We start from the raw sequence: 18,039 nt of genomic DNA, 5'->3' as shown, positions 1-18,039 counted from the left end.
AATAACTAAAACAGGACTACACAAATATCTGAGCCTCGCTCACCCTCTCTCTTATCCACACAAATTAACTAAATGGCTTTATCATCAGAATCTGACATCGCCAATTTGGACAGTGTGGCACGTAAAAAAAAATGAAATGTTTTACCGCTGAATAATTGTTATTAAAGGCTCAGTCTAGCCAGTCACTTTTCACAGTATTATTACATGTCACTTGTTAGACGCTTTTATCCAAAGCGACTTACATACTCAATACTGAGGACAATCCCCACGGGAGCAATTTGGGGTGAAGTGTCACAGGGACACAACGACATGCAGTGGGGTTTGAACCTGTGCTCCCCTGATCCCAACACCAGCGCACCTCTTCCACTGCGCCACACCCACATGGTTTCTAATCTGCTTTTAGTTTTATAAAGTCATCAGATTCTCGATGTGAAGTAAACAAACGTTAGTACGTCTGAAAGGAATCATTTCTGGTTAGACGTGTTGAAGCTGTTACTTTAATGACTCCTCTTCATCGTCTAGTAATGCATCATGGGAGAGACTATTATAGTCCGTTTGCTCCAGCTGATACTTGTTTATCCTGTTCTATATTACACTAGAACACTCAAAACAAACACGTGTTCACGGTACAAGTGGGCATTTTTAAATTGATTAAAAACCTGGTTGTTTGGAAAGTAAAAAAACAGCAATATCAGGAAATCTTCATAATTCAAAAATAAGGATAGGAGTTATTTAACTGGAGTTAAAACAGAACAATAAGTGTTATTAAAGCTACAGTAAACGTATCACAATGTATTATTAAAGCCTTGGCACTTTGTGGAGTATTGTGCATGTTATGAAGAAAGCACCAAATATGTAAATATTTACAGTTGAATTTGTTTATGTGATGATACCAAAGATATTTTCAGACTGAGGAAACGAACTGTATTCATCATGTAACCCATCTTCACTTTGGCTATACGCTTATTTAATTTAGGAACACTGATGTATACTTTTGCTGACCTGGAGAGGGTCAAATTAAAATATGTACAGGATGTATTTGTATTTGTCCAGCCCATAATGAGTGGACATCCTCTGCACTCTAACTTTAATGACCTGATACTTAAAGGAATTTGAAGGTACTTTTTGGAGGCCTGAAAAAACTGAGAAATGCTGAAAAATGGATTGTAATAACAATAAAAGCAAGTTTTTAAAAACCCATACTGTAACAGCATAATGATGTATTTATATGTAAAGTTTAAATAGTTGTAAAACAAAAACAGACTTTTTTGCAGTAAGTACATTTACCACCACTTACATATAAAATACACACATACTGTAGGTAGTTTAAAGTTCGTGCATTTTGACAATTTGTTACTCAAAGTGCAGTTCTTAAGGAGTCGTTTGGCAATAACGTCTTCCTCCATCAACTCTTACTGTACTTCATGAGCGTTATTTTGGTTTTATTGTGTATTCGTATTGCACTGTATATCCATTCTTTTAAAAAAGTGCATTAGCAGATAAGCTAAATCTATAGTGACATGCTCAATGGCGTTATCTATTCAGTAACAATTAATTTGTTATGTATCTGACCCTTTCAAAATAAACAAACAACGCATAAAGGTTTAAAATATATTAAATAGTATTGTAAAGTACATTCAGGTAACCTTAATCATGTACAATTGTCAAACAAGTATGTTTTATGTCATCAATAACTAATAAAAATGTACTAAAAATTGTACATGATTTGCCATTTCTATTAATTAAACGAAGAAAGTGTCTTTTTTTACAAGTAAGACACTTGACATGTTATAATTGTAAGGCTTGGTTTGTAAAATATCCCAGCACACACATTGTATAAGCACTCAACACTCCTCAAACCGTTGCCTTGTTTTAACAATTTCACAGTCAAATCTGAACGCTCCGTTTCACCCTGACATCATACATTGTGTTTCCCTTTGACTCTGCTGTGTGTGTGTGTGTGTGTGTGTGTGTGTGTGTGTGTGTTGGCACAATCCCTTCATTTCCTCAAACTGTGGCCACATGTCGTGCTTTCTCCAGAAGCTACTCTCGTGTGTCCAGTGCATGCTATACACCTGAGGAGTTTCATTGCTACAAAAGAGCCCTAGTGTTTGACACAGAGCCAACTGTACATGAGTCCCTATGCAGGTTGTCATAGTTTGACAGTACTTATTTGTTTTCATCTTGGAGTGTAAAAATTTAACATTTGCTTCTTCTCTTCCACACCAAGAAAAGAGCTCCTGGTTTTCCTTTACATTACATTACATTGCATTTAGCTGACGCTTTTATCCAAAGCGACTTACAATAAGTACATTCGACCAGGAAGACACAACCTTGAAGAAAACAGAATCATATAAGTACATCAGGTTTCATAGAGCCAAGCATTTCAAGTGCTACTCAACTGGCTTTAGATAAGCCAGTCCTTTATTAGTATATAAGTGCTCTGTTAGCAGTTCTTTGTTAGTAATTCTATTGCTCGAAGTGGAGTCGAAAGAGATGAGTTTTCAGTCTGCGCCGGAAGGTGTGTAAGTTGTCTGCCGTCCTGATGTCAATGGGGAGCTCATTCCACCATTTTGGAGCCAGGATAGCAAACCCACGTGTTTTTGCTGATGGGAACTTGGGTCCCCCTCGCAGCGAGGGTGCAGCGAGCCGTTTGGCTGATGCAGAGCGGAGTGCACGCGCTGGGGTGTATGGTTTAACCATGTCCTGGATGTAGGAAGGGCCAGATCCATTCACAGCATGGTACGCAAGTACCATTGTCTTGAAGTGGATTCTAGCAGTTACCGGAAGCCAGTGGAGGGAGCGGAGGAGCGGCGTGGTGTGGGAACATTTTGGAAGGTTGAAGACCAGACGAGCCGCTGCATTCTGGATGAGCTGCAGAGGTCGGATGGCACATGCAGGTAGACCAGCCAGGAGGGAGTTGCAGTAGTCTAGGCGTGAGGTGACGAAAGCCTGGACCAGAACCTGCGTCGCTTTCTGGGTCAGCTGGGGACGTATCCTCCTGATGTTGTAAAGCGTGTATCTGCAGCAGCGGGTTGTAGCAGCGATGTTTGCAGTGAAGGACAGGTTGTTATCTAGGATCACACCCAGATTCCTTGCAGATGGTCAGGTCAAGAGTGGGACAATCTTTTCCCGGAAGGAAAAGCAGTTCAGTTTTGTCAAGGTTGAGCTTGAGATGATGAGCGGACATCCACTGAGAGATGTCAGCTAAACAAGCAGAGATGCGTGCGACCACCTGGGTCTCTGAGCGGGGAAAGGACAGAATTAATTGGGTGTCGTCAGCGTAGCAGTGGTATGAAAAACCTTGCGGGCTAATGACAGATCCGAGCGAGTTTGTGTACAGGGAGAAGAGGAGGGGACCAAGAACAGAGCCCTGAGGGACCCCTGTAGTTAATTGACAAGGTTCGGACTCGGACCCTCTCCAAGTTACCCTGTAGGTGCGGTCTTTGAGGTATGAGGTGAGGAGGGAAAGTGCAGAGCCTGAAACTCCAAGTTCTTGGAGAGTGTGAAGGAGGATCTGATGATTCACCATGTCGAATGCAGCAGACAGGTCCAACAGGATGATGACAGAGGAGAGGGAGGCAGCTTTAGCAGTGTGCAGTTCCTCAGTGACAGCAAGGAGGGCAGTTTCTGTGGAGTGACCTGCCTTGAAACCAGACTGGTGCGGATCCAGAAGGTTGTTCTGATGGAGATAACAGGAGAGTTGTTTAAAGACAGCGCGTTCAAGTGTTTTAGACAGGAACGGGAGGAGAGAGACAGGCCTGTAGTTTATAACATCAGACTTTAACCTCATTAAATGCAGAGCTTAATGAGTTACCCATTGTCTAGCTTCCCTGTCCCTTGTGTTATCTGAGCTGCTGGCGCTGGTACATTTTGCGCAGTTCGTCCCAGAAGAACAAGGACAAAATGGTGTGTGGGCCGATCCTGAAATAAGAGGCTCCCAAGCCTTTATAGAGTCCCATCAGGCCCTCCTTCTTCAGCGTCCTGGAGAAGCAGTCCGTGAAGCCTTTATAAAGCTGCCCCTGAAATATGACAAAGAAAAGTCGTCAGAGTGTGATCAGTGTTTGAGATCTAAAAATCCATGCAGCAGAACCAGAGATCCGTCAAAATATGGCAGGTATATATTACCCACAATGCAAGCGGCAGTTTAGTTGGAGTTGGTTTTTCTCCTTTTCCGAACCACTATTCCTTGACCTCCGTGTGAAACGTCACAGGGTTAAGGAATAGTGGATAGGAGAATTCAAAAGGACTTAGGAAAAGACGACGGTCTTCAAGAGAATCCGACTGCACTGACACTATCCGACATGTTTATGACCCGCCAGCGGATGTTTTTAATATGCGTCTGCTGTGGGGAAACAGTTTTCTGTTCTGTTGTGTCACGGTAAATGTTGCGGCTGCAAGGCATTGTGGGACAGCATTTTTCCTTTCCTTTCAAGGTTCAAGGTTCTTTATTGTCAAACTAACATAGATACAGAGTAATTATGTCGTTGAAAATCTTAGGTCACAGGCTTCTCCAACAATGCAACACAATAATACAGATAAGCAGACAATATTAAAGTATATTATATTAAAAGTAATACAAAAAAGAAAAATAGTTTTTAAAAAAAGTGAGAAAAAAATAAAGTGGAATAGTGCAATACGAGTCTATATACAAGTTATTGGAATGATATATTAGATAATAGATAAATAATTACTAAGTAGCAGATGAATGTTATGAAATTGTTTCAGCAAAGGAAGGTCCAGTGTTGTCTAAGATAAAGGAGATTATAAAAGGCGTTTCTCAGCGGCCACTGAGGTACATCCGGGTCATTTCACTTCATTAGGAACCTTCCTAAGCTAAACTGACAAATCAAACGCATCCTCTGGTTAGGAGTGGCTAATGTAGCTTGAGCCGTTAGCCTCAGCGCTACAGAGAGCGGGTAAGCTTTTTTCTAAAGCCAACACCCATATTTCAAACTTGAAGTTTTAAGACTCAACCAAAGCTGACTCGACTGACATCACTTGAGGCAAAAGACTTCACTTGAACCCCTCTAGTCACAAATACCTTTTTTACAACTCTTTTTGACACCTGCATTAGTTCTCTTGTAAACAGACTTTACATTTGTAAAAAAAATGAAATGTTACGGCATAAGTTGAAAGATGCTTTGTAAGCACCGTTAACTTACAATATCTTTCCTATCGCAAAAAGGACGGTCCAGTGTATCCTGAGCTAAAGGGTATAATAAAGGAAAACTGAAGCTCCTTTCCTATCATCTAGACCCGGGGTTCCCAAACTTGTCAGCCCGCGACCCCCAAGATAACGGTGCCAGAGACTGGCGACCCCCGTCAACGTGGCGTGCTCGTGAATACATTTATTTATTTAAGTTTTTCACACTCGCGGGAATATTTGCAATAACCGCAATGGAGCGAGCTTAAGTTTCACTTTCGATGGCATGATATATCCCAGAGCAACACCTTCTTCACACATGTTGCCACTTTGAATCTGTTCGAGAAAAACTACGTGTTTGTTAGGATTTCAAGAAGCATATAAAACAAACAATGGATGTGTCTTATGGACATTTATCCATGCTGAAAGTAGATTTAGATGTTAGGAGTGAGATAGAGATGATCTAATATATGCGTCCAATGAAGCATTGCATGAAGTCTGTTGATGATCAGAGGCTGTTGTTGGGCTGCAAAAACGTTTTTTTGTTTTAGTTTTGTAGGCAGACCTCAGAGAGTTAAACTTGGGCCTGCGACCATAGTTTTACTGTATTTTGTTTTGAAAATCCACAGCGGAGGTTTGTGTCGTACTACATGCGGTGTATTTTGCATATCTCTCTTAGTAGCCAACGTTATGTGAGTCTGTTGGCTCGGACATAAACTCCGTAATAAATGTAGTCTACATTTCATAAGAGGTGTAAAACCTGTGAGCATTTTAAATCGCATTTGAACTAAATGCTTATATAATCTGTAGTTGTATTTGTATTGTTGATTTATTGTGTGAACGAGGCGATATATAGAGAAGGTTAAGCTGTCATTATTAGGCTGTTATATACTGTTGGAGTGGTAAGCAGGCCTATTGTTCTTGGATATTTGTGGAGTCAGGTGGTCTGTGAGTGTTGTTGTATTGGTTAAGTTGGTCCTTGGTCTGAACAAATTTGAGGAACACTGCGCTAGTGGATTGTCAACGGGGGGAGCCTCACTGCGGGGAAATTATACAGATGGCCAGTCCGCACCTGAGAAATGTCTAAGCACAGGTTATTATTAATAATATTTACACAGGGTCACCCCCACTTTGGGAACCCCTGATCTAGAGATTCCAAACAAATCTTATCATGGCTGTGTAATAGAAACATATTATACTCACTTACTTACTTTAATAATATCATTATGTGATTCGTATTTATCTATATTTACTACTTCTCACACATCTTAGCTAAGCTTGGGAAAATTCCTTATTAAGAAGAAGTGCTGCAATGTTGTTAGTTCCACTCCATGTGCACACACAGTATGACCTTCAACTCAGTGAACTGAGAACTTCTTGATACGGCCTCCCTAACTTCCAGAATGCTCCTTTCATTATCACCAAGCTTCACCCCTCCCTTTCTCCTCTCTCTGCGTTTCAATATGCAACGCAAACTCTATTCTTCGTCTTTCACTCTGTAGACCGTATGCTCTCTGTATGACTGACTGAACTTTCTTGCAATAAATAAAATACGACAAAGACAGCTGAATGGTTTGATTCTCTGAATACATTCCCACCACAGCTGCCACGCAGGTACTTTCGGGTCAGTTCCCTCAGTTAGAAACTTTCCTCAGCAAAAGGGTGACAATTGGACCGCAACCATGGTAGAAAAGGTGGGGTTCTACGTGATAAAAACAGAGCTAAAGGAGTGTAACTTTCTCATATCCTCACCTTGCCCAAATGATCCACGGGCTGGTTGTAGAGCCGCGTGCTCACGACATCAAAAGGCGTCATAGCTATCACCACCACCACGCTGCTGATCATTCCGGCAGTGAGGGCCACGAACCAGCTGTCCTTAGGGAACACCTTGGGAAGAAGGGAACAACACAATGTGAGGCTCAGTAATGTAGACGTGAGAAGGGACAGAATGACACACACACACACACACACACACACACACACACACACACACACACACACACACACACACACACACACACACACACACACACACACACACACACACACACACACACACACACACACACACACACACACACACACACACACACACACACACACACACACACACACACACCACACACACACACACACACACACACACACACACACACACACACACACACACACACACACACACACACACACACACACACACACACACACACACACGGCTTTTTACGATGGGTGTAACTTACTGGTTATGTAAGCTGCATTTTTTCAGAGTGAGGGGGGGGGCAATGAAAGGTATCGAATTTCTATTCCAGAAGAGAGCAATGCTTTGTCGGGACACAATGACTGCTTTTGTAATCTGTACACGGCTACTGACTACACATGATCTCGTCCAAATCATGTGACTACTGATTTTTTAATAATCAAAAGTTAAATGTCAATCATGTCTTCAATCTATACCAATGTGGACTCTAGATAATAGGGACAAATAAAGAAAAACACCAATGAAAGGTTCAAAGAGGGCTCGACGTGACTTCTACAAGATACTGATTTCACAATCATATAAGTCTTAGAAAAGCAGCACGTTTTTTAACATCAAAACAAGCTATTGTATGATTGATATTCAGAGTGATTTCCAGTCCCTAAACTAATCAGAACAGCTCAATGTGAGTTGTGCAATAATATCCCCGACAACAGACTGAACAGTGTGGAAAGCTGAGGAACCAACATCCCCCTGGTCAGCCTTTAACCCATGCTGAGATTAAACCTCAGCGGAGAAGTAGTAAACTATTCCAACCTGTAAATCAAGCACCAGTTCCTTGGCGGAGGAGAACGTGGAGAGTTGAGCAGCTGACCCCACGCTGACCCTGGGGATAGCAGCACTGGAGCCCCTCCACAGTCCCAGAATGCCATGCTGCCTGTAGATGGCTGCCAGAGCGTGGATCATCCCCTGACAGGAAGAGGAAGAACACGTGAGGAGACATAATCAGAATACCTGAAGGGAAATATACATGTGTTACAGCAGAAAAGAGCCAAAGACAGCTTAATGTTAACTAAGAAGCATGCATAACATTTAAAAAATATTACACAATTTACAAAATACACATCCTGTAACAGTTCTGAAGATGTAGCAGCCAGGTATATATTATTAACGGCATATATATATTGCACATAGTTGGTATTTAACAAAAAGGGGTGTTATAGTCTATGTTGTTGTGTGTGTGGGTCTACTAGGGGTAACTTGTTGACAGCTGTCATTCATATGAAACACCATCAGTGTGTGTTACCTGGTGTTTGTGCTGATGTCCAACTGCAATAGAGGAGGTAGACTGACTCTGCAGGTGAGTCTTTACCTGTCAAAGGAGACAATGCGTGTCCACAGTTACAAAAGGGACAGCTCACCTTGAAATGTCACACACCTGCAATACAAAGGGGAATAAAGCCAGATACAGACCAGGTACACGGGACTTCCCATCACGGCTCCCACCACTCCGGCCACAGCCCCTGCTAGCGTGGTTTTAACCGCACTGACCCTGCCCTCCGTGTGGATGTGGCCCGAGGACTCAATGATGGCGAACGAGCCGAGTCTGACTCCATTCATTAAAAACTGATACACGAGCCCCGGCGCGAGACCTTTCTGCAGGCCGGCAAGTCCGTCCACTTTAGCGATAGTGTAAAAAGCGTGAAACACATTGCGGTAGTAAACCTGGTACGAGCCCCGGGTCTTGAGCTCTCCTTGGAGTTGCATCCGAGTTTTGACCACCTCCAGCGGGTTGGTGAACAGGCAGGCTCCGCACGCGGCCGCCCCGCTCAGCATGAAGTCCATCGCGGCTGTCGGGCGGTCACAGGCCAACTAGTGATCCGTCCTTCATGACACAGGAGTTGTGCTCACTGCTCAGGGGCTTTTCCCCCTCCCACATAACTACTCACACACACCCCACAGTGGGATCTGCATCAGCGCGCAGCCATTAGAGCACTTCAAGAGCGCCTCGTAAACTCGATAATCCAAAACGAAGAAGAGGTTACTTGTTGTTGAGTCAAAATATTTAATGACTTGAGACAGTAATCGTTTCCCCCCCATGTGAACACATGTTTACGAGTTAATTTAATAAATAAATATTGGTATAACCCTAACCCAGGATTAATGTTTGTTATTTTGAGAAATGAAAAAGTTCCCGTGGAGGAGCTAGCTACCCGCTATTAAAAAGTGGCGACAAATAACCCACCGACATATTTAGCTATTTTTATATAATGTTTTATTAAATTCCCTATTTTGTAGGGATGTACTGTGTATACAAAAAGGAAAGGAAACAACATACGGACAGTAGGACTATATTCACAATATCTAATTTAATCAATAACTCTTGGTATCACCATTTCAACATATTTTATTCCAAATCTGTTTTGGACAAGAGAAAAACAGTAACATACAGTTTAACCTCCCAATTGTGTGATTTAAAAAAGCGAGTTATTTCACAAAGAGGATAACAAACAATGCATGTCACATACAATTTAATTAAAACAAATATTTATAATAATTTGCAGAGGGAATCTGGAGACATGTGTATTACTATTGAACCTACACTCCTTTCGCCCCCTGAACGTCTCATCTTGGAGACTGGAATCACAGTTTACGTAGAGACCAGCGCCATATAGATAGTCTTTATATGGCGCTGGTAGAGACCATACACTTTATGGTAGAGACTTAGGTTTGACGCTCGTCTTCTTAGCCAATCAGAAGCCCCGTACGGCCCAGGATGACTGACTGAGGTGGTTTATAAAACGCCCTCAGGCCCAGTGACCTATTTCTCTGTCGGATTATCATTGCAGTTGCACACACATTGTTGGGACCAGTTCAGGGTTGCCAACTCTCACGCATCTGGCGTGTGACATACGCTTTCACTCTCAATCTCACGCTCTCACGCTGCCCAAACTATTCTCACGCCAAAACAAGCAATCACAGACAGTAGTTAGTAAGATTGATTTCAGTAGCCACTTGTCTGGAAATACCGAAGACTAGAAACGGTTTTGAAAACTTTTGTCAGGTAGTGATCGTCTTCCCAATAGAACATCTTTGATAATGTCTTCTGGCCAATCAGAATCAAGATAACGGTGTGGTGTTGTTGCAGGAAGTCCCGGCGGAGAATACTTTTGCTGTAGTACATCTCTATACATCGATACAACATTACATGTTGATAGAAATCAACACATAATGAAATAAGACCCCACGGTGTGATGATTGATAGGTGTGTGGGCTGTCTTTAATTTTGACACACAGAACAATGGGGGCTATCCACATCCACCCTTATCCAGTGGCGGTTCTAGACCAATTTGACTGGGGGGGCCACTGGGGGGCCAGTTATTTTCTGAGGGGGGCACAATAAATGCGCGACGAAAAAGAGAACTAGACGGTATGAAGCAATTGCGCATAAGAAAACAATGCAATACAGTTATTGGTATTTGTTTCAGTACACTTATTTATCTGTTTCAGTACACTTATTTATAGATTAGCTTCAGATTAAGGCGAGACACGGCAGGCAAAAACCTCGTTTTTCAAGTACTGGTACATTTTGAGCTATTTTGATTCCATAACATGTTTTCTTTCAGGCTTTTGGAAGGAAAACGTACAAAATACACATTTAAGTGTTTATTTTACTATCGTTTGTCTATGTGCGTCTGTAGATTTCTCCTAAATTCACCAAAAGTTAGCATTCTAACGTAACATAAAGTACCGCGACCGCTGTGTGCACCATGTCAACAGAGATATCGTTGGAAAGCTGTGTCTCTCCTGCACGATCTCATCAGATCCAAATATGGTCATTTCCTTTGAATCAGCAACCAATCGTGAAAGCACAAAGGGGTCTTAAACCAATAAACGAAATCTCATTGGCTGGTGTCAATTTCTGACAACGTGATTCGTTCAGATGCGTCACGTGGTGTGCTAAAACACTTCCTGGTTAGCTTTCCGCTAGAAATTGAAATCTCAAAAGGGCAAAAGAACGGCGAAAAAAACGTTCACAGAGAAGACGACAACAATTGTCACTTGCACGAAGCAAGGTTATACAAAAAACAAATGACCGCGAACATGAAATACCTTCACGGAGTGCGTCGATGCGCAAGCTATGATCCAAAGAACAGGAAGGTTTAGCTAGCGCCTCACTGCAATCTTTAAAGGTTGTTTTCTCAAAATGAGTTTTTTCTCCTACTCAGTAGCACGTAGAGACACCAAACCTTCCAGTTATATTCCTATCAATATTATGAAGGCTTTTACTGAGGGGTTTGTTCATATATAATTCATAACCTGAATTATACAACATTGTACACCTAAAAACATGGCGAAATTGGATATTTTAGGGCTGTTGACAGTATTTTCTGATTTATGGAGTGATAAAAAGAGATATCCAATATCCCTTCTGTAAAAGCCTTAGATACTAATATGACTACAAAATGAAACAAGAATTTTGAATCTGGCTTTATCCAAAGTTCAGATTTTGATTCCTGAAATGTGTTAAAATTAGGGCTGTCAAGTTAATAACGCGTTAACGCAAAAAAAAAAAATGAACGCCACTAATTATTTTAACGCGATTAACGCATGTGTATTTTTTTTCCTCGGCCGCCCAGTAGTTTCAGAGCGCATCGAATTTAAAATACCATCTACAAGCTGATGCTGACAGCCCCGCTCCTGCCGCCCGCTTGTGGCAGACCACACTTCCACGCTCACCGGCAGGCACCGACTGGCCATCGGGAGGACCGGGAGGGTGTGTGTATGTGTGGCCCGAGCGAGCGAGAGAGAGACCTTACGTGCATTGTTGTTGTTAGCATCTGGTGCTAGCGAGCTGCGCTAACGGATATAAGGAGCTGTTTAAATGAAAACAGAGGAGCGCTCTATCCACACAACTGCGCCAAGCACTTGACTTTATGCAGGAAGCCAGACAGTGGGACATTGTACGAAAAGTCAGCACACTCAGCACCGATAGTGCAACATGATTGCAGCGTCCAGGCAGCTCCCGTTCGAGCATATGCCTTGAGTTGCACATAGCTCCAACGACCCATCACTTACACACACACACACACAAACACACACACACACACACACACACACACCATTTGTATTGTATTATTGTATGAGAGAGGTTCCAGGTTGAATTGAGGCGAATATTTGTAATGTTCAGAGGTTGTTGTGTTTAATATTCATGAGAATATTTGTCATTGTTCAAATGATAATAAACATTAGCATAAAGCATATTTGTCCACTCATATGTTGATAAGAGTATTACAAACTTGAAAAAATATTCCTCTAAGGTACATTTAGAACAGATAAAAAATGTGCGATTAATTTGCGATTAATTGCGATTAACTATGGACAATCATGCGATTAATCGCGATTAAATATTTTAATCGACTGACAGCCCTAGTTAAAATATGTGCATATTTAATGAGATAATGAATAATTTGCATATTTAAACATGCTATTTCAGAAAACTTGTAATACAAAAGATAATTGCCTTATTGTAATTAATTAACTGGAGAAATGTCTAGCTGATACCTTTAAGTTAAAAAAAGTACCCTATTCACCTGGGGTGTCTCGCCTTAAGTTATAGTGCAATGTTTGCACTAACACCATATTTATATAAAAATAAAGGCAATGAACAGTTACATCTCTACTTTACATAAGGGTGTCTGCACAATCTCACATTACAGCAACAAAATCCTGCGGTTTTTGGCAAACCGAGTACCAGAAAATATACATTTTTTAAAAAAAAAAGCTTTTCATTGTTAGGGGGGCCACAGGGGGGTCAGAGGTCAGTGTTAGGGGGGCACTGGCCCCCCCAGGCCCCCCTAGAACCGCCCCTGCCCTTATCCACCATAGCCGCGTTCACACTGCAGTACTTTTCCCACAAAGGTTCATGCGAACTTAGTTCATGCTCGCGTGCACACCAAAAAGAGCCGGTACTAAAAGTAGTTCATGCGAACCTTTTAATCCCCTCGAAAGTCCCTGCTAGAAAGCAGGGACTTTCGAGCGGCTCTTTTTTGAGAAAAGAGCTATATTCCTGATTGGCTGGGCGAATTGCAAACCACGCCCCGTAAAACTCCCAAAAAGTTTTGTGAAGCCGCCATTTTATTATCCTCGCATTAGCATTAGCATTAGCCCAGCGCAGAAACGCAGAGAGACTAACTTATGGCAACACAAAATAAAACATGGGAGCGGTGGAGATGAGGAGGTGTCGGCGTTCTGGCGATTTACTCGGAAGGCTTCAGTAGAAGCTGCTGGGACTCCCAGCAGCTTCTACTGAAGCCAGTCCCCAACTCCGGGGACTTCCGGCCGGGGACTTTGGGCGGCAGTATACGCCGTGAAGTGGGTTGCGGCCTGCCAGTAAACCCAAAGCAGAAGAAGAAGAAGTGACGTCAGCGGCTTCATTTGCCTAATCCACCCCCAGGGACTTTTTCTGATGTGAACGCGATCTGTACTTAGTTCATGCGAACTAAAGAGTTCGCATGAACTAAGTTCGCATGAACCTTTGTGGGAAAAGTACCGCAGTGTGAACGCGGCTAATATAACTTAATTCACAGCCTCTTCCATCTTCTCTCTGTGAGGAGCAGCAGGTTCAGCTTTCAGAACAAAGTAACACAAAACTAAAATGGCATTCATTTTTTTTAAATGTGTAGTAATAGATTTATTTTTCTTCTCAAGAGAGTACCAGAATGTGTATTTTATGTTAGTATTTCAAAAAATCTCCTGGGGGAGAATCTCCCCAGACCCCCCTGCAGGGGTTGGGTTTTCAGCATGTCAACTCTTTCTCTTGTGGGGAGATTGCAGGATTGGCTCCAGGTCGCCCTTTTTATTTACTTCAAGACAAATGTGCCTTTTTATTTCATACAGTTCAATTTGGATTGAGACGGAAATAATCTAAACCTCACGCGTGGCGTTTCACTGTCAAGGGGGGCGATATAGCGTGTATGTAATTACATTGCAAATACTGACTTGAGCCCCACCACTGTATGGGTTAGCCCTACCGTAGATTACCCAACACAAATACTCTGGAGCCGCCACTGCCGACCCGTATTGCGCATGCGCAGATCTAAGATCCAGTAGAAATTATAAAAAAGTAAAAGTCTGCTGAGTATTGTTCTACTAGGCCAAAATAGAGTCAAAGAGTATATGGAGCAATTTGGAGTAAGTCTGTAGATTTGTTTGTGTGTGTGTTTCATGTAGGCCTCTCACGATAATTAATTTTGTTGGATACATTTTCCCGGAAATTATTGCGATAAACGATAATATATCGTAATAATGATATTCTAATAGCCTCAGACAAGGGACTTGTCTCTATTCTTGTTTTGCTCGATCTTAGTGCTGCATTTGATACTATCGACCATGATATCCTATTGCAAAGACTAGAGCACTTAGTTGGCATACAGGGAACTGCTTTAGGCTGGTTTAGGTCCTATCTATCTGAACGCTCTCAGTTTGTACGTGTTAACGATGAATCTTCCACGCAAACCAAAGTTAGCCATGGAGTGCCACAGGGCTCAGTGCTCGGACCTATTTTGTTCACATTATATATGCTTCCGTTAGGCAATATTATAAGGAATCATTCTGTAAACTTTCATTGTTATGCGGATGATACTCAACTATATTTATCAATCAAGCCTGATGAAATTAATCATCTAAATAAAATTCAAGACTGCCTTAAGGACTTAAAAACGTGGATGACCTTAAACTTTTTGATGTTAAACACGACCAAAACTGAAGTTATTGTACTTGGCCCGAAGAATCTACGAAAACAAATTATCTAAAGACATACTAACTATGGATGGCATTAATTTGGCCTCCAGTGAGACTGTAAGGAATCTTGGTGTTATATTTGATCAGGATTTATCCTTTAACGCCCACATAAAATCAATTTCAAGGACCGCCTACTTCCATCTACGTAACATTGCAAAAATCAGGCATATCTTGCCTCAAAACGATGCAGAGAAACTAGTCCATGCATTTGTTACTTCTAGGCTGGATTATTGTAACTCTTTATTATCAGGGAGTACTAAGAAGTCAATCAAGTCGCTTCAGCTGATTCAAAATGCTGCGGCTCGTGTACTAACCAGAGTTAGGAAAAGGGACCACATTACTCCTGTTCTGGCTGCCTTACACTGGCTCCCTATCGAACACAGGATAGAATTTAAAATTCTTCTTCTCGCCTACAAAGCCCTTAATGGGCAGGCGCCATTTTACCTTAAAGAACTCATTATACCCTACTGTCCTACTAGGGCATTGCGTTCCAAGAATGCAGGGTTGTTGGTTGTTCCTAGAATCTTTAAAAGTACAATGGGAGCCAGAGCCTTTTCTTATCAAGCTCCACATTTGTGGAATCAGCTTCCAGTTTGTGTTCGGGCGGCAGACACCCTATCCGTTTTTAAGAGTGCGCTTAAGACCTTCCTTTTTGATAAAGCTTATAGTTAGGGCTGATTAGATTCAGCCCCTAGTTTTGCTGATATAGGCTTAGTTTGTCGGGGGACATCTTACTTCTTCCTTCTCTCTGTCTATACCCGTGTACACTCATGTTCCGATTAACCCAGCTTCCCCAAATGTCTTTCTTTTTGGTGTCTATATACGCTGGGATCCGGAGTCATGGATGATCCTGCGGTCCTGTGTCCTGGATCGCGAGCGCTGGATCTTGAGTCGTGGCTGTGGTCCTGGATCATAGGTCCTCGATGGATATCCTCGTGGATTCATCTTCCTATTATACACACATGCATTTCCAAACATTTGGACTACCTATGTTGCAAATGTATTATCTTTTCAATTTACACACGGCATCTATTGCACGTCTGTCCGTCCTGGGAGAGGGATCCCTCCTCTGTTGCTCTCCCTGAGGTTTCTCCCATTTTTCCCTTTAAACTGGGTTTTCTTTGGAAGTTTTTCCTTGTACGATGTGAGGGTCTAAGGACAGAGGGTGTCGTATTGTCATACTGATATTCTGTACACACTGTGAAGACCACTGAGACAAATGTAACATTTGTGATATTGGGCTATATAAATAAACATTGATTGATTGATTGATTGATTGAATATTGTCGGCACCGTTGTATGACCATTTTAGACCACTGACATAATGATAATATATAATAATAATTCAAGTACATCCTTTCAAACTGCTAGTCACATCCTCATGTAAATGGAAATTTATCGAGTTCATTTTTATTTATCAAACCATAAGTCAATTAATTGCTTATCGCCACAGGCAGACAATAAAACAGTGGAAAAAAACATGTTTGACTTTCATTAGTGAATGAAACGTTGTGCCCTTTATAGTCTGTGTCCAATATTGTGTATTTGTATATATTCTATATATATGCTAAGGTCTCGCTGCTGACACGATAGCAGTCATTTCGTGTGCATATGTAATTAAACCCATGATATCAAAATCTCACTCCAGCCAGGTACCCAAAGTTGGCAACCCTGATGCATCTCCATATCACTTTTATTTTTAAAAACAGCGACAAACTCAAGTGATCACATTTCAACACTTTAAATAATTATAAAATATTTCATAAAATAAATATTTGAGCATTAAATAACAATGACAGCAGTAGCGTCGCCTGGCCTGGGTCCAGGAGATCAAAACTTGTAATCGATCAGATCAGATTTGGATTTTGGGGAGTTCAAAACCAAAAAACAGGATTAGGATCACTTTGATATCGGATCAGGAAATCCAATCCAAGCTTTAATCTGGATCAAATCTTCAAAATGGGTAGTTCAAACCGACAACACAGGATTGGGATCAGTTTGATCCCAAAAAACTGGATTATCCTGATCCCACCAGAGGGGTGGATTTCCAGAGCAAAATGTACTGTACAATTTATTTAAAAATATGTTTCAATTTACATTAGATGGCAAAGTTTGTTAACTGAAATAATACACAATTTTTAGCCTTCATTGGAAATACATTTTATTTTTCCATGTTTGCTCACGTTTGTGGTGGCCTATTTTGTTTTCAACCAAATGTTGATGACATAAATGTTTATGCTCATACAAGTATCACAACAAAGATTGGCAATCACAAATGTAATTTAGATTAAATAAAAAAATATCTTCAACAAAAAAAAAGTCCATCATCTGTCATCACCTTTCAGAAGTAATTGCGGACAATAGATGTCTCTGCAATCTGGTCTCTTGTCTTCCTTGTATTATTTTCCATGTCCACTAGATGGCGCTCGGTAGGATTAAAGCACTGATATTCAGGATCTAGTCATCTTGAAACATCGTAATCTGGATCAGGCTGATCCTATCCTGAATTGCTTTGAACTCCAGGGACAACATTTGGCCGACTTGTCTGATCCTGGATCACAAAAAATGGGATTTCAAAATCTGATCGGATCTGATTGAGATTAAAAGTTTTGAACTCCTGGGCCCTTGGCAGCACACTCACTCTTAATCAGAGATAACCGTCTGAGGGAGAACGGTGTCGTAAGGATTGGATTTGAACAACATCTCTTTTTAATCAGCTAACACACACTGACAGTTAAACTGCCGACGGATCAGAGGCATTTGGACAACTCCCAATGCGCGTGCAAATGTTATGGGTGTTTTCTTTTTAACTGAATGAATTAGATGATGTTTGATATTGAAGACACTCTCTGTGCTCCCACCTGTGACTTCATGGTCTTTCACCCACTGAACTCCATGTCTGGACGGGGGGGTTTGTTTCCCGTCACTGAGCTGGATTAGGCGTGAAAGTAAAATCTGTTTCACCCCTAACCCTAATGCACCGGAAGAAGCGTGGTCCAATTAGGATGTATGTTTTGAGGTCAAAGGTTTCTACTAAAAGTAATAAGTAATTACTTTTGAAATAGTGACAAAATAAATATATACTCACTAAAAAGGTGTAGATTAAAGCCTCAGT

General features: G+C 41.5%; 1 protein-coding gene across 1 annotated transcript; it reads right to left on the bottom strand.

Moving 5' to 3' along the window:
- Nucleotides 1–1,203: 1,203 nt before the first annotated feature.
- On the bottom strand, nt 1,204–9,106 carry slc25a35 (solute carrier family 25 member 35). Its single transcript, XM_034099237.2, has 6 exons — nt 8,595–9,106; nt 8,428–8,493; nt 7,938–8,090; nt 6,899–7,033; nt 3,818–4,022; nt 1,204–3,682 (listed from the first exon to the last, which is right to left on the bottom strand). Exons 1-5 carry the CDS (start codon nt 8,964–8,966, stop codon nt 3,846–3,848), a joined length of 903 nt encoding a protein of 300 aa, XP_033955128.1. The 5' UTR covers nt 8,967–9,106; the 3' UTR covers nt 1,204–3,682; nt 3,818–3,845.
- Between the last annotated feature and the right edge of the window lie 8,933 nt (nt 9,107–18,039).

This window comes from Pseudochaenichthys georgianus, chromosome 14 (genome assembly GCF_902827115.2).
Source record: "Pseudochaenichthys georgianus chromosome 14, fPseGeo1.2, whole genome shotgun sequence".
NCBI classification, from domain to species: domain Eukaryota; kingdom Metazoa; phylum Chordata; class Actinopteri; order Perciformes; family Channichthyidae; genus Pseudochaenichthys; species Pseudochaenichthys georgianus.
This window is presented reverse-complemented; position numbering and strand designations above follow the sequence as displayed.